This window comes from Plectropomus leopardus, chromosome 24 (genome assembly GCF_008729295.1).
Source record: "Plectropomus leopardus isolate mb chromosome 24, YSFRI_Pleo_2.0, whole genome shotgun sequence".
NCBI classification, from domain to species: Eukaryota; Metazoa; Chordata; class Actinopteri; order Perciformes; family Serranidae; genus Plectropomus; species Plectropomus leopardus.
In genome coordinates this window covers 928,397-948,603 of record NC_056486.1, presented here as the reverse complement: position 1 = coordinate 948,603, position 20,207 = coordinate 928,397, and the positions used below count along the sequence as shown (strand labels likewise).

Here is a 20,207-nt window from a genome sequence, read left to right as displayed (position 1 = left end):
ATTGTCTGGTATTTTTGACTAATATCGTGCTAATTTTTGGGTCACTTCTTTCATTGCCTTCTCCCTCTGTTTTAAAAAGAAATGAAGCCAGTTTTCTGGGGTTTCAAAGGGTTAAAGTGTACTCAGACTTTCACAGCATCGGTGCTTTTGCCATGTCGTCTCTCCTGTAGGAGGGACCCTGAAAAAAATGATTTTGGTAAAAATGTATTCATCAGCGCACTCTCATAAGAACATTTTGCTTGCAGAGAGCTTTAAGTTTTTAAAGTTATGAAAAATTCTCAACAGTTGCATCTCTCAAATACTTTTCCATCAACATTAGCACATGCATGCATGTGTTTTAACCCTCTGAAACCTGAGCAAATTGGCTGAATTTATCTCAAAAAACATTTAACAAGGCATTAAGCAACATAACTAGAAATGGTCCAAAAATTTATAATAAATTAGTAAAAAAGTTACAAGAAAATTACCCCAAAATAAGCCCCCAAAAGAGAAAATAAGCAACGAAATGTCCTTAAGAAAGAGGTTAACATATTTGTTTTTCATGTGACATATTTTTTAATATGTAATTATATGAATTACATTTTTCCTAACAAGTTTTTTGGGAATATCTAATAATCCCTGGTGGCTAATTTTCAGGTCATTTTTTTGTCACCTTTTACCCTTTTTTTTTTTTTTTGTAATTATCTAATAATCCCTCCTCCATAATTTTTAGGTGATTTTCTTGCCATCTTTTAATTTTTTTTTTTCAATTAACAGGACATTTCTTGCCAAATCGCATCTTTCCCCATGTTTTTAAAAGAAATCAAACCAAGATTTTGTTGCTAAACAAAAGAAACTTGTTTGGGATTAACACTTTAGAGTATCGGCAGCATCAGCAGCTTCGGTTTTAAGATACGAAGGCCGTAAAAAAATAAAAAAACACAGGCTACATGGCAGTCATATGAAGTGTTACCAAAATGCTGACGACGTGCAGCGACACAGCCGACATTTCTGCTTTTCCTCATCTCTGAATCTACGTGTGAGTTAAGACTCAGCCCCGGCATCGCAGCCCGCAGCCTGGCCGTCCGCAGAAAGCGACAAATAAAACACCCAGGAGGAGGTAAAGAGTACACACAGAGATCGCTCTTAAATTACATGTACAGCTAACGTGTACCATTAATCAACAGACAAAGACCTGCGGAGCACTGAGCGGCGTCTCCACGTGCTCTCCAGGTGCTTTGGCAAATACCTTTTGAACAAAAGAACAAAAAGAAAAATAAATGCTATTCATGAGGCAACATTGGTTGTTAAGGCTCTACTGTGGCTGTGCTTGCTTAGTATCTATTGACGGGTAATAACTGCATACTGTCAAGTGTGAGTAGAGTGAAGTGGGGGGTTGTGGGAGCGCGAGGCGGGAGGCACTATGTGGAGTCTTCCGGCTCTGACTTGATGGTCTTCTTCTCTGCGTTGCTGGACGCTCGCTGCGACGTCCCGTTTTCTGAAGATAAAGGACAGTATCGTCAGCAAAGAGGTTTATGTTTCTGTAAAAACTCACAGAGTAAAGACGAAAGGCATCCTGTAATTTCTTTTTCCATAATGATTTTAGCAGTATATTTTACTCCGGAAATTGCCCGTAAGTCTTGTTCTGTTTATGTTTTTAAACTCAAACCATTTTAAAAAAAATTTCTTTTGTGTTTGTATTTTTTTTGCTATTTACATTTTTAATTTTCTTCTCTGTTAGTGTTTTAAATGATTTCCCGTGTGTGTATTTTTCTGATTTTTAAGCGCAAAGCATTCGTAAGGTTTGTTTGATAATTGCTATATAACTTTATCATTATTAAATTATCATTATTACTTTTGAACAAATTCAGTGCAATAAATTCTCTGATTTTATGTTGCTCAACTAAAAGACCTACTCGCTGAGCCTATCTATAACTTTATTTAACTTTTAATGCACTTTTCGTTACTTTCATAAGAGCACTTAAATTTTACAAATATTTAGACGTTTTTGGTTCTTAATTATTTTATCAGTCATGAATCATGCCCACACTTCACCCAAAAATAAAGGGAAGGATAACATTATAACTAATAAGAACATTATAATTAATAGATTTTTAAAAAATATTTCTTGTTTGATTCCTTTGGTCATTATTTTTTGAATTTTGAATTCCTTTCTATAAACACATAATCCGGCCGCTCTTACCACTTCTGTACCCTTAAACCTCTCTTAGCCGGCTCACGTGATGTGCTCTGATTCATACGCACCTTTAACCCCATATTTTATTACTTTTTAAGGACACAAAGGAGCTTTAGCGCGCTCGTCCTTTTAAAATGCTTTTAACTTAACTTGGCTAACAGCTCCAGCTGGACGTCTGCCATCACTGACCTGTTGCTGGTGTTTTGGTCTCGTCTGTGTTGCTGTTGCTGCTGTTGTGGTTGTGATGGCGCTTCAGTTCATTGGCTAGCTGCTTGCCCAATGGGAGGTCGCCTTCCTGCATGCTCTGACTAACCACACGCAGGTTGATTGGTCGTTCATCTGAGAGGACGAAAAGAGACAGAAGAGACGAGCAGAGTTACTCTTGTTTTCCTCGGCTCAAATCTGCACGACAGCACGTCTTCCTTATTACTCAACCGTTACTTAACCCTTTGAAACCTGAGCACATTGGCTTGATTTCTTTCAAAAATGGAAAAAAGACAATGAGCAACTTAAGAAGAAATGACCCCCAAAATAGCAAAAAATTAGCAATGAAAAATAAAGTATGAGAAAATTACCAAAAAATTAGCACAAAAAAGAGAAAGGCTTCTTTCCATTGTGGCTCAATAACACGCCTACGTGACCTTGGATTGGAAATAATGACGGCGAGGCTGCAATAGAAATAAAGCTGCTGATGTTTTAAACATCCATCGCCATGGTTACTACATCACTCAGTGGAAACACAGTCATCTCACAATTGTGTTTTAAAAAATATCACTCAAGTTTTGCACAAATCTGTGATGAAAACCTGCCGAGTGACAAAAAGTGACATCTGCATTTTGGATCATTAAACAGCAAACTTAACTGCAAGTTCAAAACTACTCAGTCCAGATGTGGAAATGATGCAAATGATGGGAAAGTGTGCGTTGTGACGATACTTTTAAGTGAGTTAAGTGAGTGTGACTGCAGCGAAAAAGCTGTTTTTGAAAAACTAAACACAATCAAATACGGATTCAAGCAGAATATTTTGTTAGATAACAGCATGTTGTGAAGTTTGGACTTTGGCTTTTCAGATCAAGTGTGTGGATGCAGAAGCTAGAAGCTTTTATTGGTTTATTCTTCATCAGAATTATTATTTTATGAGTTTTTTTGTTTTTGTTTTAATGAATGCGATTTGTTGGAGTTAAATACTCTGTATAAAAAAAGTCTTGCTGTCTTTCTTGCTTGTTGCACACGTCTTGAGCAAAACATGCTGAAATATGCTGGATAAAAAGCACCGACTTAAATCTCTAAGGCCTAATGTTATTGATTTTTAGCAATTTTCTCCAAAAATATGTGGATGTGTAACCTAAAGCAGTTCTTCTCTTGATATTTTATTTCTTTGCTGTAATAAATACAAGAAATAAAAAGGAAACGTGGTGGAGAGAATATTAAAAAAAGGAAAATTGTGTTAAGAGAGACGTATTGAGAGGAAAAGACCGGAGAAAATAAAAAACTGTGAGAGAGGAAGGAGGTCAGGGCAGTCAGAGGACAAGGAGAAGAAAAGAAATGACAAATGACAGGGAGGAAAAGAAAAAGGGACAAAAAGAAGAAAGAGAGGAAGGAAAACAGAGAAGAAGAAGAGGAGGAGAGAGAGAGGAAGACGGAAAGAGCGACAGAGTGAGAGAGAGAGAGACGCCCCCCTCCGGGCAACTGGCTGGAGGTAAACAGGCGTGGGCGTGATAATTACAGGTGCATTGTGGGATTTGTGGGAACAGCGATATAATGAGCTGTCGGGAGTGGGTGAGGGAGGAAAGGGATGAAAATGAGATGAGGCCCGGAGGAGAAGTACGATCCTGAATAATGATGCTTCTTTTTTTCCTCTTTATTCTGCGTTTGAGATAAAAAGTGACAGCTGCGGCGGCCGGGCGGAGAATCGGCACCTATAGGTGTCGTTTCCATCCACACAGACACCAACACATCCTGTGGCTGTTCGAAAATACTCTTTAAATCAGCTGCAAATCTACCAAAAAGATCAAAATCAAGCTGCTCCCATTTCTCAAACAGCAGCTGTTTTTTTCTATTGATCTGACTCTAGAGGCAGCAGAGAGCCGATCAGTCATTTTCCTTGATTTTGTGATAATTTTTCCTTGATTTCATGATCATTTTTCCTTAGTTTTGTGGTCTGATTTCCTTGATTTTGTGGTCATTTTTCCTTAGTTTTGTGGTCTTATTTCCTTGATTTTGATGTAATTTTCCCCTCATTTTGTGGTCATTTTCCTTTGATTTTGTGATTCGACGATGGTTACATAAATACTTTCCTTTTCTGTCTGTTTAAATTCTGTTTATTTCTGCCGTTAAAATTACAGGTTAAAGACACCGGGGCGTTTAAAGGTCCCGACAAACTCTACCAACACCAAAATGACTTGGATTTACCATCAAATCCAAATTTTTAAAAAATGTGTCAAGCAAAAGTTGACAATGATGTTAAAATTTCACATTTAAGAAGCTGAAACTGTTATTGATAAATGATTAAATATGTAAATTGATCATCAAAACTGTTTTTTCTGCCGTATGGTTAACGTGTGGGCGTTTTTTGTAAGACTGCTTTTAAAATGGAGATTTTTATAACATCCAGACTGAAATATTGTGATTTTTAATTTTGCACTGAAACAGCATTTAAACTGCTGTCCTACCCTGGCTGTCTCTGCTGGCGTCGGCGGCGGCTCCGTTGGTGTTCTGCGCGTCGTTGAGGTACTTTAAGGCGGCGGGGGGGATCCTCCAGTCCAGAGCTTGGAGTCGCTCCTGAACGGCGGCGTCCTGCAGGATCTCCATCTGCCTCGCCAGCAGACGCTCCAGCTGCATCTGAAGGACACAAACGGTTCATTAGAAAAATGGCAGTTTTGTTTTTCCTGTAAATTTCGATGATTTGACGCGAGAAGGGTCAGTCTGATCAACTCAAATGAAAAACTCCTGCAGAGGAAGTAAAACACCTGACTTTTTCTGTGTGTGGTTTAATATTTTCCCGAGCTTTAATGCCGCCATTATCATAAAAATTTAATTGTATGTGAGTAAAATAAAAGATCTGCTAATTACATAATCTGTACGCAAAATTTACAGCATGAAAACATTTAAAAATTCAGCAGTTCAGATACTGATGGCAAAGAAGTGAGAGTTAAAATGATAATTCAGCCTGATTATTAGGACAAATGCTGCCTTCATGCACCTCTGAAATATCGTATTTCCGAGTTACGAGCACACGAACGGCTAAAGTTGTAGTTCAGGCGGGAAATTTCGATGATACCTGAGGAATGACGTTTGTGAGAGATCTCAGGGCAGCAGAAATGCTGGAAAGTGTCAACAATTGATGTTTTTTTTCGTTCCTAGTCGTCAACATTTACTTTTAGTAATTGCACATTTTAGGAAAGGAGGAAAAAAAGAAAATAGTGCTACTGGTCACTATGATTGCCCCTCAAATTTTCACAGAGATGAGGATTATAACTTTTTTCGTGTAGCGTTTTAACTGGATGTTTTGCTCACTTGTTTTTGTTTGTATGACAGGTGAATTTGTCTGCTTGTATTTATTGTGGTTAATATGTTTGTGTTGCCGTCTCGGTCAGGCTGCTTCTAAAAAAAAGGAGATTTTTAATCTTTATGAGACTTTTATCTTGTGAAAAAAATGACATATGTATTTTTAGTGTAAAAATGTAAAACATTTTCTGGTTTCAGCATCTTAAACGTAAGAATTTGCAATTTATGATAGTGAATTAAGAGTCTTTGGGTTTCAGTTGACAAAGGAAGCAATTTGAAGACGTAATTTTCAGCTCTGATCACGATTTTCACAATTTTTTTGACAATTTTAATTGAAAATAATCATTTGTTGCAGCCCCAGTTCTCCATGTGCAAAAAACCCTTCACTTTCTACAACATGAAAGGATAAAAGACTATAAAGAAATAAAGTCTTCTGAGCTTCTGTGACGGCGGATTAGAAACTTTTCACCTTCGGTGTCTCTTCCAGCTGCAATCCTCACAGGTATAAAAGAAGCCGTGTGCGTTCGCTCGCACGCAGCCTTGAGAGGCATGACTCCAGCTCGAGGCCGTCATTGAGCATTAACACGGAGGTCGAGGGAAGCAAAGACTGACACACAGTCGACGCCTCGGTTTCATTGAAATGTGCCGGAATAAAAAAAATCTCATTGTCAGTCCGCACATCACTGTCAGCTCGGATTATTACGGGACGAGCGGCGGCTCAGAGGCCCGCGGTGTGACTGCAGCCATGAAATCTCTTCTTCTGATGAGGAAACACATCGACATGACAACTGGAACTGCTGCACACACACACACACACACACACACACACACACACACACACACACAGAGCGGAGAAGGAGCATGTGTTTTCCACAAAGTGTTTGCATGAACTAATGAGTTATCATAAAGCTCTCCTCCCACACTGCGGCTCTAATTAGGAACAAGCCGCAGCAGCAGAGACACTGGAAACCAATAAAGGACCTGACTGGGATCAAACTGGATCCACAAACAGCTGCTGACCTGGAAATCTGAGAAAACCGACACATGACGTGCCTTTTTTCAGCATTACAGAGCCTCTGTGCTCATCTCTGATTTTATATTTCTTTATTTTAATAAAGCCTCAATTTCATTTTCAGTCCCGAAAATATTGGTGTAATTTCTTTCAGCAAACATGGAAAAAAGGCTAAGAGCAACTTGGTAATAAGAAGTGTTGCACAAATTGCATGAAATTAGTAGATTTAGAAAACTATTTTATAAAAAAAGCTTGGGAAAAAGTCACGGGGGAAAAAGAAAAAAGTTTGGAAAGAACTATAATTATAGTTGATTATCATTATTACAATTACATTATGGAATTATTCTAATTTTAAAACACTTTTTCCATTAAAAAATTAGCTTTGATGATTAGGTATAGTTTAATGAGCTCTCCTTGAGATGTTAATTGTCCATTTACTGATTAGCCTCATTGTTAAATGTTTACGTAAGCTTTTTTGTTCGAGTTGCCCCCTGCTGGTCATTAGGAAGATTGCAGGTTTAAGCTACTTCCGCATGCAGGCGACATCCACTCCTTTTTTTTTTTTAAGTCTGTGCCTGATTTATTGATTATTGATTATGCCCACAAAATAACCTCTCGGCTGTGGGCTCCAGGTTTAGGGAGAATTATAACTTATGTTTATATATATATATATATATATATGCATTAGGCTAATTGTTGGCCTACCTGCAGGTTTCGTCCAACGGTTTCTTCCCTTTCGACTTGGCGCAGGCCAGCTGCTCCCTCAGCATCTCCTGCCTCATGTGGATCGCCTGCAGCGCCTCCTGGATGTCGAAAAAGTTCTCCTGAAGAGAAAGAGCAACTTATGAAGGAATGACATAAAAACTAACAAGATTTTGTTAAAAAACAAGAAAAACACAAAATTCAGTGTAATTATGGTGTCTTTCTCTTCTCTTTTAAACCTTTTTTAATAATTTACTACATTTATTTAATATTTGTTTTATTATGATAGATCTATTATTGTTACTTTCATGTATTAACGTATGCACATAGGTATGTACCACTATCATAATATACGTCATTTTAACCATCCTTCCTTTGTTTCTGTTTAAAAAGCGATAAAATATAGTTCTGAAGAAGCATTACATAAATAAATAAAATCTATACCTGGAATGTCAAATAAAATAACGTTATCTCAGTACCAAATATCCACACTATTTGCATTTCCTCTGACAATAAAACAACTGACGAAACAAAGTGGCGTTTTTGGGAGTTTTTCTGACTCTGCAGAACGGCGGCCTGAAAGTGAATTTGGCAGGAATTCCCCTTTTTTTCTGTCTTTCTTCTTTTGGGAGCTCAGAGTCGTTTTAGCGAGCAGGTGTCGGTTCATCTGCAGCTCGTCGTCGTGGTTAAAATCCCTGCAGAGCTCTCGCCGCCACATGTTTTCGATCATCGGTTTACAAACTGAGAGGAGCCATTCAAAGACGACTCCGAGAGCCAAGTGTGTCAGGAGAGATGGCTTTGTACTCTGTTCAAGGCTGTTCGAGCTGCTCCATCTGCCAACGCTGTCTTTACATTTTAAATACTCAAAATTAAACCGTTTGTTTAAGGTTATTAATCACAAGCAACCAAAAGTGAAGAGTCTGTCTGTTTGTTTTATTCAAATCAAACTACTTTAAAACAGCAGTGATTAACCTGCAGAAAATCTTTAAACATTATCTGGAAACGCCGTCACACAGGAAATTACACTTTTTTTTAGGTTTCTTTGGAACACAGAAGAAGAACTGGGCATGCAGCATGAGCAGGAATTAACACTACGGTTCAAAGCCGTTAAAATATCGACAGCTGCAATCAACTGTTATTTTCAGTACCAATTCAACTTATTGCTTTGTCTAAAAAAAAGTCCAAAATGCCCCAAAAATGTTTTCATCCATCTGCATTAAGATTAAAAAGAAACTGTTTGCAATAATGTTTTTGTGTCTCATACGTTTATTTTCCCTCAAAATAGCTTTATTTTAAAAAAAAAAAAATTATTCTACCTCACTGAAAAACACAAAATCTAAGAAACTGTTAATGTCTTTCAGGCATGTTTAAGTTTTGAGCTGGATTCTTGACACAAAATCTTTATTCACATCTTAATCTGAGATTTTAAGGTACAACATGTAAATTTCTGCAGCTGGCGATCTCTTTATGAAAACAATAACAAAGACGAAGCGATGCCATTATTACAGTCAGTTTCTCCTGTGGAGGATTCCTCAGTCTGCCGATTTAAACTGGAAAAAACACTAAAAAAAAGCAGTTTTACATTAAAAATCAGTGTTTTTTTTAAAAAATGTTTGGCACAACGAGAGCTTTTTTTAAAATCCAGACCTCCGCTGACTAAAATCCTTCATCCAGTTGTTGTTATTTTCGGCTTTATTTTGTTTGTGTGTTTTTTGTATTTTTATTTATGTAATTTTGAATTATTATTATTATTATTCTATTTAGCATTTTATTGTTTTATATATATAAACTCTGTTTCTTAAGGTGCTTAATAAGATTGTGGACAATGACAATAATCATTAGTTGCAGTCTTACAGCTCATGGAGAAAACTAGAAGAACTCAACGACACACGTTATCTGAAGCAAATAACAAAATGAATTCTGGTCCATCCTTTTTTAATTTCACTGAGTAGAAGCATTAATAGCATTAATGTCGCCGCTGACCTTACCTCTGTTTTAATCCTTTTAGGGGACGGCTCGTCTCTGTCTCCACAGCGAGACCTGCACGGAAACATCAGCAAACACACTTTAGTTACTCCAAAATAAGCACTGATTTTCAGAGAAAAATAAAAAATTCATTTAAAAAAATGACATTTCTTGCATCATTTAAGAAAAGACGAAATTTCTTTTCATTCTGAAGAACATTGTTGTGTAAAAGTTGCTAATAAAAAGTATTTTGTTTCTCACTTGCTGGTGCGGTAGGTGTATTTGTAGGTGACCTCTCTGGAAATCTGGCGTGCGAGTCCGAACAGCTCGTCTCGCCGTGTCAGCAGCGCCATGTCCCTCATGCAGAGCTGAGCCGCCGCCTCGTTCACCGTCAGCTGCACATCACAAACACAACATAAACGTCAAAGATCCCGCAGGACAAACTCACCGTCAACACTCAAAGGTTTCTCTGTGGACGACCTCGTGCAGCGTCAGGTGCTTTCCGTCCCTCCTCTTAGAGTCAAAGCGTCCGTAGATGGCGCTGTATTTTCGGATCTCCTCTTCCCGTCGCGGCTCGTCGTCGCTCATCTCAAAGATGTGTCCGATCATCTTTGCCAGTTTCTTGTTGTTCTTCAGCTGCTCTTTGACCTCCGCTAAGTCCGTCTTAGGAAGTCCTGGCGCCATCCTGTCCACGCACTCCAGGACTGACTGGACGGCGGCGGCGTCCAGAGCCTCTAACGCGTCTCTTGGTGAGGACGGGGAGCCGAGGTCCGACGGCGATAGGCTGTGCTCGCTGTCGTTGCTGTGGCCCGACCAAAAGCGAGCCTCGCTGCTGCCCTGTAGGGGCGACCCAGCTGACACTTTGTCCCGCGCCACGTCCAGCTTCCCCGGGTCGGAGCAGGCGGCGGCGACAGCTTTGGGCATCTTGACGCTGGCGGTGTTGGCTCGGTCCTGCGCGCTGAGCAGCGTGGGGGAGCCCTCGGGCAGCTTGTAGACGGGGATGCTGCAGACGGGCAGCGACGTGAGCGGCTGGTTGAAGATGGCCGGGTTGGTGACCCAGTCCCGCAGCGCCTTCTGCAGGCGGCGTACGTGCAGCGGCTTGCTGGCCATGCCGACGAGCGCCATGATCTCCAGGAACTCCTCCTCGCCGGCCTCGCACAGCTGCTGCACGTCGTCGCCGCCCTGCTGGATGAAGGCCTCGTAGTAGTAGAGCAGGTTCGCTCGCTGCAGGATCCGGTAGAGCTGCAGCTCACCCAGGGTCCTCGGCAACACCGCCGCCATACCTGAGGGAGGGCGAGAATTCGACATCAGACCTCAGCTTCACAGAACGATGACACATTTGACATTTTGGGAATACAAAAGAATAATGGCATCATTTATTTTACGTTTTCTTTAAAAATCGCCCAAAACTTTAAAGAGAAAAAAAAAATCATCAAAACATTTCTAAAAAAAACCCAAAACTTTTCAGGGACACAAAATGTTTACTTTTTGTTTTTTAGACAAAGATTCAAACTCTATTCAATCATATTTCAGCGTCCCACATCATGTGTACAAGAACAGTGACACATTTGTAAATCCAACAATATCTTCAGTTTTACAGTTTCTGAAAACATGTTTTCCTAAAAAGAAGGGAAAAAAGAATCGCACAAATTTATTTATTTTTTCTCACAAAAACATGAGTTTAGAAGGCAAAACATTGTCACATGCATGTTTGACATACATAACGTTGTCAGCTACAGAAAATTAATTCACTATTAATGTACTTTAAATTTATTACAGACAACACATTTTTGTGAATTTTTCCAAAACTCTCAATGATTTCAGGAAGTTCCATGACTTTTCAAGGCCTGGAAAACAGAAGATCATTTCCAGTTTGCTTTCTGACAGCAGGAGCCAGCAGCTGGTCTGCTTAGTTTAGCAAAAAGACTGAATTTTAACTGAAAAATACAAATTCTCTCTGCGCTCGTGTCTGATTCTGCACCAAACTCACAGCTGTAAACATGGAGGCAGATTTCTGAAACATGCACACGTGTTATATTTGGACTGCACATATGAGTTTTGGCAGGTGCGTGACTGCAGTTTATCAGGCCTCAGCAGGTGTGTGAAACGGTTAAATTTGATGCCATGAGTGCCTACATATTTAGACTGAATGGACCAGGTACGACTTCCATATTTCTGCTCTGACCTTGTTTTTCAGGAGTTTTAACTTGAAAATATTCATGTTTCATGTGCTGGATGAAGACACAAAAAATGACTCCCTGTAGGTGCATTAGCTAAAGGGACAAAACATATTTCCCTCAGCAGTCAAGATTGATGGCCAGCTCTGTAGTTAATGTTGTGTACAGTAAATTAAATGGCTTATTTTATGAATAGGCTAATTTGTCTTTGCTAATAATATGTTGGATTCACACCGACGCTTTAAAACTTGGGGAAAATGGCTAAATTTCTTTAGAAAAATTGGTAAGAAGGCAATGAGCGATGAAAAAATAAATGATGCAAAAATTTGCAGAAAATTAGTAAAAAAGAAAATTACCTGAAAATCTGTAATAAATGAATAAATATAAAATATATATAATAATTGGAAAAATTACTGTAAACTGGGCTTAAAAATGTATTCATTTTCTAACATAATTTTAAATATAATTCTGATAATTATGAATATAGTTTTCCCCTTGTTTTCCTATTGACATACATGGGAAAGAGATGTCTGTAAAACAGTGGATACATTTTTGTATTTGTCAAAACCTCATCCATCCATTCAGTTCTATATTTTTTGGAAAAAGAAGAAAAAACACAACATGAAATTATTTGATTGCTTTTAAGCTAGCAGAGTTGTATCCAGATCTTTTTGATGAATCCATGGTGACGAGATGTAAACGTTAAAGGCGTCGACCTCGACTGTTAGATAGCGGTAGACGCACGCTTCCTCCTGCGTGGTGATTCAGTTGGCAGTTTAGTTTGGTGCAAAGAAAACAGTTCCTACATGAACTGCTCACAATAAAGTGTGTGGATTATTATTAACAGAGTCATGATTTCTGAAAAGAGACTGTATTTTTTGGCGTTTTGAGCAACACAAACAAGTGTCATCTAGTTCCATTATTTTGGAAAAAAGCACAAAATCAATCTAGATTGATAATAAGGTAAGAGGACAAATATGTAGTTTTGAGCACAAAGACTACAAAGCAGCTTTTACAGAGCTAATTTTGTATTTTGTTTATACTTGCAAAGCATTGATTCACTACTGAGCAGCAGTTTAACGCCTCATTCTGCTTGAAACCAGAAATGAAATGCTGAAAACGTGTCATATTTAAAAGTGTTTCTCTGCTCACATCAGGGCAGATTCCACATTTGCAGAACCCTGTAAATTAACTTTTTTCTTGTTATGTGTTTGGCTGTCAGATTAGTAATTATCTCCACTGTCATTCACTCTGCCTCCACTCTCCACCCTGACAAAGCAAAAAAAAAAAACACTCTGATCCTTGCCAAACGCTTGTCGCTTGCCACCTTGAATTTGGTGGAAAAAGCCAAAGTGGAGGCTTGTTCTCGGCTCTTCCTATGTGCATGTGAGGCCCTGCGGAGGCCTCGCTAACAGAGGAGTGGCAGTCAGCAGGCCCGGGTTGCTGGGAGGACCACATGCCTCTCTCCACCCCTGCAGGATGTGTAGGTGGTGGGCTCGCCTCGCCCAGAATAGGCTCGGAGAGCCTCAGCCCAGGGAGCCAGGCAGGCCTCGACGCAGCCTGACTGAGTCCGCAAAATGACAACTAGAGCCTGAGAGGAGACTAAAACAATCTCTACAGCCACAAATACTACTGCTGCTACTCCAAATGCTGCTGCTAAAAGCTTTTTACTGAACCAACAACCCTTGATTAGCTGGCTGCCACCACAATGCATTATCAAATATCTCCAACTTCCAAAAAAATCAAATGAAACAGGCGATTATTATCTCTCACCTGTCCCTCGAAAAACACAAAATGGTTTATGTGTCACAGTTTAAAACAGTCGTTTATTTTTTCTATAATGAATATTTCTTTGTTTCTCTGGTACAAAGGGGGAATAAATAACAACAGCAACAAAATAAACGGCCACTGTTATCGGCTTTACCTTGCGAAAGCTGTTGTTCTATGAATGCCGACACAGAAATCATTGTTTGATTTTTTTGACCTTGTTTAACCTGGAGCTCCTTTCACAAGTATGTAAACTTTTCAGCCCTCAGAAAATTGGTTTACAAGGATCATGAATACCTATCTTGAATTATGTAACAATTTTATTCTAAAATTATAAGCACTTTTTAAAAGTCATTTACATTTTTTAACTTCCTTTTTTTCTTTATTTTCTTGTACTTTTGACTAATTGTTTTTGCAAACTTTGGGTAATTTATTCTCTCATTGCTTATTGCATCCTTCCATCTAAAAAAGGATGAATTTGCCCAGATTTCAAAGGGTTAAAGTCACTCTGCTCCTTTTTACACTACCTTTAAATGAGCACAAATTCAATCAGACACATTCATGAAACAACCTTTAAAATGACCTTTCACATAAAAAGTCTTTATACTGAACATAAAACATCCCTCTGTAATATCTATTTTATTGTGAAAACATCAACTCATTTCTGCCTCAAACAGCTGTAATATCGACTGATATCGATGTTCAGCTGATAAATCGATGTTTCCCTCTTATGGATGGACTAACAGAGCCGGTTTCACTTACAGATTTGTGCAAAATTTGAGTGATATTTTCGAAATGCTGCTAAAACGAAATAGCGAGATGACTGTGTTTCCACTGACTGATGTTTTTTCGGCGACTTCTCTGCCCATAACATCCCAGTAACCATGGCGATGGAAGTTCAAAACATCAGCAGTTTTATTTCTATTGCAGCTACCGCATTCGCCGTTATTATTTCCATCCAAGGCCACGTAGGCGTGTTATGGAGCCGTGATGGAAAGACGAGCTCCTTATACGTGGAAGCGTCTACGTATGACGGATATCTGGGAGCTGATTGTCCACGATTTCACAGAGGAATTATGGGTTTAAAACTTCCGGATGATCTGCTCAACTTTCTCAGAGTTATGTGATGCAATAACAGCTCTTGTAGCTCCTGCTGCATCATGAGGGAGCCAGTTCCTACTGACAAGCTCATAGACACAGCATCATGTGACCTAGAAAAGACTAAAAAGTGTTTCCAGAGCAGTTTTTGCTGAATATAGCTTATCAGAATTACCTGAAACGCCCACTTATGCGAGCATAAAAACTTTTTTTTGCAATAAATGGAAGTGTTTTTTTAAATTGACTTGTTTTTATATTTGCAACTTCAGTTTGTGCAGTTTAAGGGTTAATGAAAACCCGCCCAGTATGGCAGCATTATAGATTCACAGCTGACGATAGAGGGCCCCAATGGCCCCTAACTGGCCCCGGGCGACGCGGCGTACCGTTTTGAACTTTGAACTTTGGGACATTGGAAGCCTTGTTTCTTGTTATTTCTGTCACCTACTTTAAGAGCTCGAGCTGAGCCGAGGAGTTTTTATTCATTTATATAATACCGCCTTATTTCACTGCAAAAAACGAAATAAGAGTTTCGCCTGATAAATTACACCGACCCTTCCCCTTTTTGTTTGTTTATTTCTTTCTTTAGCTGTTTTACACATTTCTATTTTATTTTTACAAGTAGTACCAGTCATTTTTCCTGCTACATTATTTAATCTGTTATTTTATCAATATTATTGACATTATTATTGTTGTTGTTTTATTTTTTTATTATTATTATGTTAAAAAATGGTTTAAGGGTTAATGAAAACCCGCCCAGTATGGCAGCATTATAGATTCACAGCTGACGATAGAGGGCCCCTAAAATAAAATAAAATAAAATAAGTTGTCACCATGGAGCTTGAAGTTTCTGGTGGTTGATCATCTAAAAACAACCTACTTGCTGTGGCTGCTCTGCATGCCACTTCCAGTAAACTTCGGTCTACCTGTGTGGTATTTGGCTAGCTGGAACTCCACTGAAAGCTGTTTCTAAAATATAAAAAAATGTTTGAGTTTGAATTTTCACACTGGAAGGATATACATGCTGCTTAAAGTGATGAATCACCAAACATGCTGCAACATCAAACACATGTTCTCATACAAACATTTATAATCATCTACAAAATAAGTACAATGAGAATTTCTTGACATGAGTAGGAACAGATCCAGATATACGCTCATTTTCCTGTAACACCTTCTCAACCTGCCAAATTTCCATCTTCATCACCTGCGTCAACACTAACATGAGTTCGTTTTCAACCAGAGCTTTTGCACACGAAAGTGGTGACACGGCGAAAATCACGATAGGAAAGTAACGTCAAGTGAGAGAAAGGAAGTTCATCGTGTGCATCATCAGCGACAACCAACTCGAGCAGAAACAAGCGGAAAACGTGATGCAACTTATCTCACGATTTATGACAAAAAGGTCGACTAATAAAGCTAAAAAAAACAAAAGAGATTTCAGACCAAAGTGATTACAGCATCAGGTTTGGTAAAATCCAAATAATATCCACAGCTCTGCAAATATGATCCCACTGAAATGTAGAGGGGAAGTTAGTTTCCTGGTCCTGATGTCACATTTCGGTCTGAGCTTTATGTTGTTGAAACTTTGATTGAAACTTGAAACTTGGACAGTATTTTCTGTCTCCTGGTTATTTGGGAAGGAGCATCAAAGATCTGCTGCTCCTTGCAAAAAATTTCTTTTAAGTTGAAATTATATTGACGGCAGATTTTTGGCCCCATAGATCTTTTTTTTTTGTTTACCAAAAAAAAAATGGGAAGGAAAGAGCAACTGAAAAAAATAACTAACCCAAAAGTAAAAAATTACAAGAAAATTATGTGAAATTTAGGGAAAAAAGGGGAAGTAAAAAACGAAAACAAACAACAAAAAAGCCCTATTTTTTTTTTTTTTTTTTTTTTTTTTTTAAAGATATATATTTTATTAAATATTTTGAATTTATGATAAAACCTTACATCCGTCCAGGTTTCAAAAGGTTAAAGGAATTTTTTGTTAATTTTCTAATATTTTCCTCTCTCTCTGTCCTTTTTTAAACGTTAATTTTCAGTTTTGTTTTTTTTGTCACCTTTTACCAACTTCTATAATTTGCTCATTCCTTTTGCCGTGTTTTCGAAGAGAATTAAACCTTTTGCTGGAGTTTTAAAGGTTCAAATACTTGTGAAAGGAAATGCAGCACAAGAAAACCTTACATCCGTCCAGGTTTCAAAAGGTTAAAGGACATTTTCCTCTAAGATGTGGTGGAATAGAAGTATAAAGACATAATATGTACTTAATTAAAGTACCTCAGTAAATGTACACTTGGTTTGTATGTTGAGAGTCATTTCTGAATAGAGTTACAGATGAATAACGTCGGGGCTTTTTTAAATGTTTTTCTTATTTACATCCTTACGAAGCGTCCGATAACGTCTGAAAGTTTTAGATGTTGGAGGTACTCCATCTTGAAAAGTTACAGACGCAGTTTAAGAACTTTCGGTTCATACTTTACTGACCGATCGCTGCGAAAAGAAGCTGCAACTGTCCTGTCAGTTTGGAAAACATGCGAAAGGACGAAGTTCAGATGATTTTCAACAGTCTGACGAGATTTAGCAGGCACTAATCGCACAACACTAACACCTTTTATCTACGTATAAAATCAGTACAAATTAGTGCACAGAAAATCATCAGAAAGAGGGGAATTAAGTATTTGATGCTCAATATTTTCCCCCAAGCGTAGAAACAAAACCTATTCCCTTGCCTTAAAATCAATAAAGCACAGACAAACAGATATTTTGTTGAGATATTATGCTGCTGTGTAAATTTAACTGCAGCTGCAGAGGTTTGTCGATTAATCGGCAACAATTCGATCCAACATCAGATTAATCATTTTCTGAGTGCAAATGCTAAAAAAAACTCTGGTTCTTGCTCCTTAAAAGTTAGGATTTTATGCTTCTGTTTTACTCTTTGAAACCCAAGCAGATTGGTTTGATTTCTCTCACCAGCAACTCAACAAGAAATGGACAAAAAATTAGCAAAAAAGAAAAAAATGAAAAAAGAAGCAAAAAAAAAAAAACAATAAAAAAAGAAAAGAAGAAAATGAATATATCTATCTATATACATATTTAATATATATTGTAAGAGTCATTACAATAGTCATCACACATTGATAATTCTTAATAATACTTTTTTGACATTTCTTGACAAGTTGCTACTTAAGTTTTTCCCTAAGTTTAAAAAAAATTAAAAGTCATTTTCTCATATCACAGAGGTTTTAAAGCTTGTGAAAGGCTTGTGAACGCAGCGCAGGGAAACTGAGTTTGATCCAGGTCTTAGAGGGTTAACAGATATTACAGTAAATTGAAGATATATGTGTTTTGGACTCGATGAGTATGTCACCTCTACTGAAAATCCACCGACAAAACAATGGAAGTGTTTGTTAGCTGCAGCCTTAACGCAGCTCACAGAGGTCGCCTCTTTTTTCACAGAGGGTGTTTTCTGCTGGTTTTTCACAATAAAGCACAGACGTGTGAATTGAATGCCTATATATAGCTGCAGTGTGAACTCCTGTGTGTGCAGCAGGTAGATCGTCAAAGCCTGTCTGGAGCATAAAATACTCCTGCAGCTTTAAAAAGGCACGCACGCTTATTCTGCAAATAGAAACCGGATTCATTGACTTGAGTGAGAAAATAGTGCTTATTGTTATCACAAACACTCAAGACTGATACTTATCAGCCTGCCATCTTACTCCAGTTTTTATCACAGCAGACGTGTGTGTGTGTGTGTGTGTGTGTGTGCATGTGTGTTCAGGGAGTAATAGGTGGCTATGAATGGCAGGCTCTAATTGAAGTCCTTCTCCACAAAAGCGAGTTTAGCGAGTTCGGCTGTTCACCTGAAGAAGCGAGGCGTGTGCAGCCACAATAGGTGCACACACACTCACACACGTTTGGATTACACACACACACATACACACACACACACACACACACACACACACAGGCTGATGTGTGGTTTTCCAGGTAAGAGTGCCACGCAGCAGACCATCTGAAGTGAGGAATACTTTGATTTCACTGTGATTCAGATGGGATTTCCCAATGTTTGAATGTGTAATCATGACTGTGACCTGGGAAATATGTGTTCATGCATATGTGCATCTTAACATAATATTTAGCACAAATATTCAGTGTTCAAAATGTCTGTACAGCTGCTAAAAAACATAAAATAATCCCTTTAATATTCCTATAGCAACATAATGGTGCTCAATCACATTTTATGGCACATTAAATCCTAAAATATTCACATTTGTATTGCACGAGTGCCTGCAATTGTGTTTTTTTAATCTAATTTTGTATTTCAAATATATTCATATTGTCTGTGGAGTAGGTCTGTAATCACATTATGAGGTTTGAGCTATTTTTAACTCAGTTTATTATAGATTTAAGGTTTTTTCATGCCTTAGTCTCCATGTGTGGTGCTCAGTAATGCTGTTTTATCACGCTGTGAAATTCAAAAATAGAGTTTTATAGTCATGCTATAATACTACAAAGCATTACCTACAGTATTTATATCAGCACTGAGGTTATGTGGTGCTATTTTTGCAAAATATGCCACAATAAATGGTAAAATCATCAGCTGCAGCCGCGTGCAGGATTAGAGCCATGTCTAATTGTGCCTACCTGGTGAGTTTTTGGCCCCCTTTTGGTCCGCCCTGGTCCGCTTCTTCCTCTGCTCTTTCTCCCTCTTCTTCTCTGTTTATCAACACACAGCCCGGGGTGTGAATTTGTGCAAAAAAAGCCCGCACAAGAAGCAGGGGTCCCCCGGGACAGCAAGGCGCGTCAAATTAAAAATTATCTAAAAAACAATCAAGCGGAGAGAAATTATTCCAGGACACAAATAAAGAAGCCAAAGAGCGCGTGCTTGTCTGTGCGTGCTCAAAGCGAGCGACACTCCTCTCCTCTTCCTCTCTCTGGAAACTTTTTCTTTCTCCTGCTGCTGAGAGGAAGAAAAGCGCAGAATATCAGATAAAGAAAAAAAGCCGCTGACCTTCGTGCGTCTTTTGGTGCGTCTTCTTCCTCCGAGTGTGTGTTGAGTGTGTGTGTGTATGGGTGAGTGTGTGTGTGAGTGTGTGTGAGTGTTTCAGTCCTCTCCCAGCGTCTCTCCACTCCCCTGCACTGTTCACCGCCGTCAAACCGCACGCACACACGCGCAAACACACACTTCCGGCCGCCGTGACAAAATAAAAGCAGTGCTGATAAGCATGAAAATAAAGGCTGGAATAAAGTGCATGTTATTAAATCTACAATAGAAAATATATTTTATGGTAAATAATAATTAAACAGGCAAGTTAGATTTAAGAGCTTTAAAGGTTTTTTTTTTCTTCATGCTGACCGGAATTAAATGGAATTAAATTCAGGACTAATTTTATAGTAAGCAAAATATGAAAAAAAAGCAGAATGATTTATTTTATTTTATTTAAATTAACTGTGATGTAATTTTTTGGTGGCCTTAATTCAAGAGGTATTTGGGAAATTACATCTATTTTTCAAGAAAATATGTTACCAATTAGTTTTATATAAACCTACTTTCTATGTCTGAGCATTTTTTAAGGTGTTTGAGAGGCTTAGACAAATACCAATTATATTTTTAAAGTATGCACACAAACAGGTTTCTAAATCTTTAGGCAAGTTAGATTCAAGACGTTTTTATGCTTGTTTTAAAAAATGCTGACCCTAATGAAATTCAAGACAAATTTTACAGGAACCAAAATTAAAGAAAAAAAACATGAACTGATATGAATCTGTTTAATATCTATTTTATGAATTGTGACCCAAAACA

General features: G+C 38.2%; 1 protein-coding gene across 1 annotated transcript; it reads right to left on the bottom strand.

The window, feature by feature from the left end:
- Positions 1–1,244: 1,244 nt before the first annotated feature.
- On the bottom strand, positions 1,245–19,616 carry LOC121962930 (NGFI-A-binding protein 1-like). The gene is given in 10 exon segments (XM_042513258.1): positions 1,245–1,477; positions 2,366–2,515; positions 4,849–5,017; positions 7,401–7,426; positions 7,429–7,519; positions 9,386–9,437; positions 9,624–9,757; positions 9,843–10,645; positions 19,049–19,223; positions 19,416–19,616. Coding segments are annotated over 8 exon segments (1,500 nt in total). The 5' UTR covers positions 10,644–10,645; positions 19,049–19,223; positions 19,416–19,616; the 3' UTR covers positions 1,245–1,400.
- Positions 19,617–20,207: the final 591 nt, after the last annotated feature.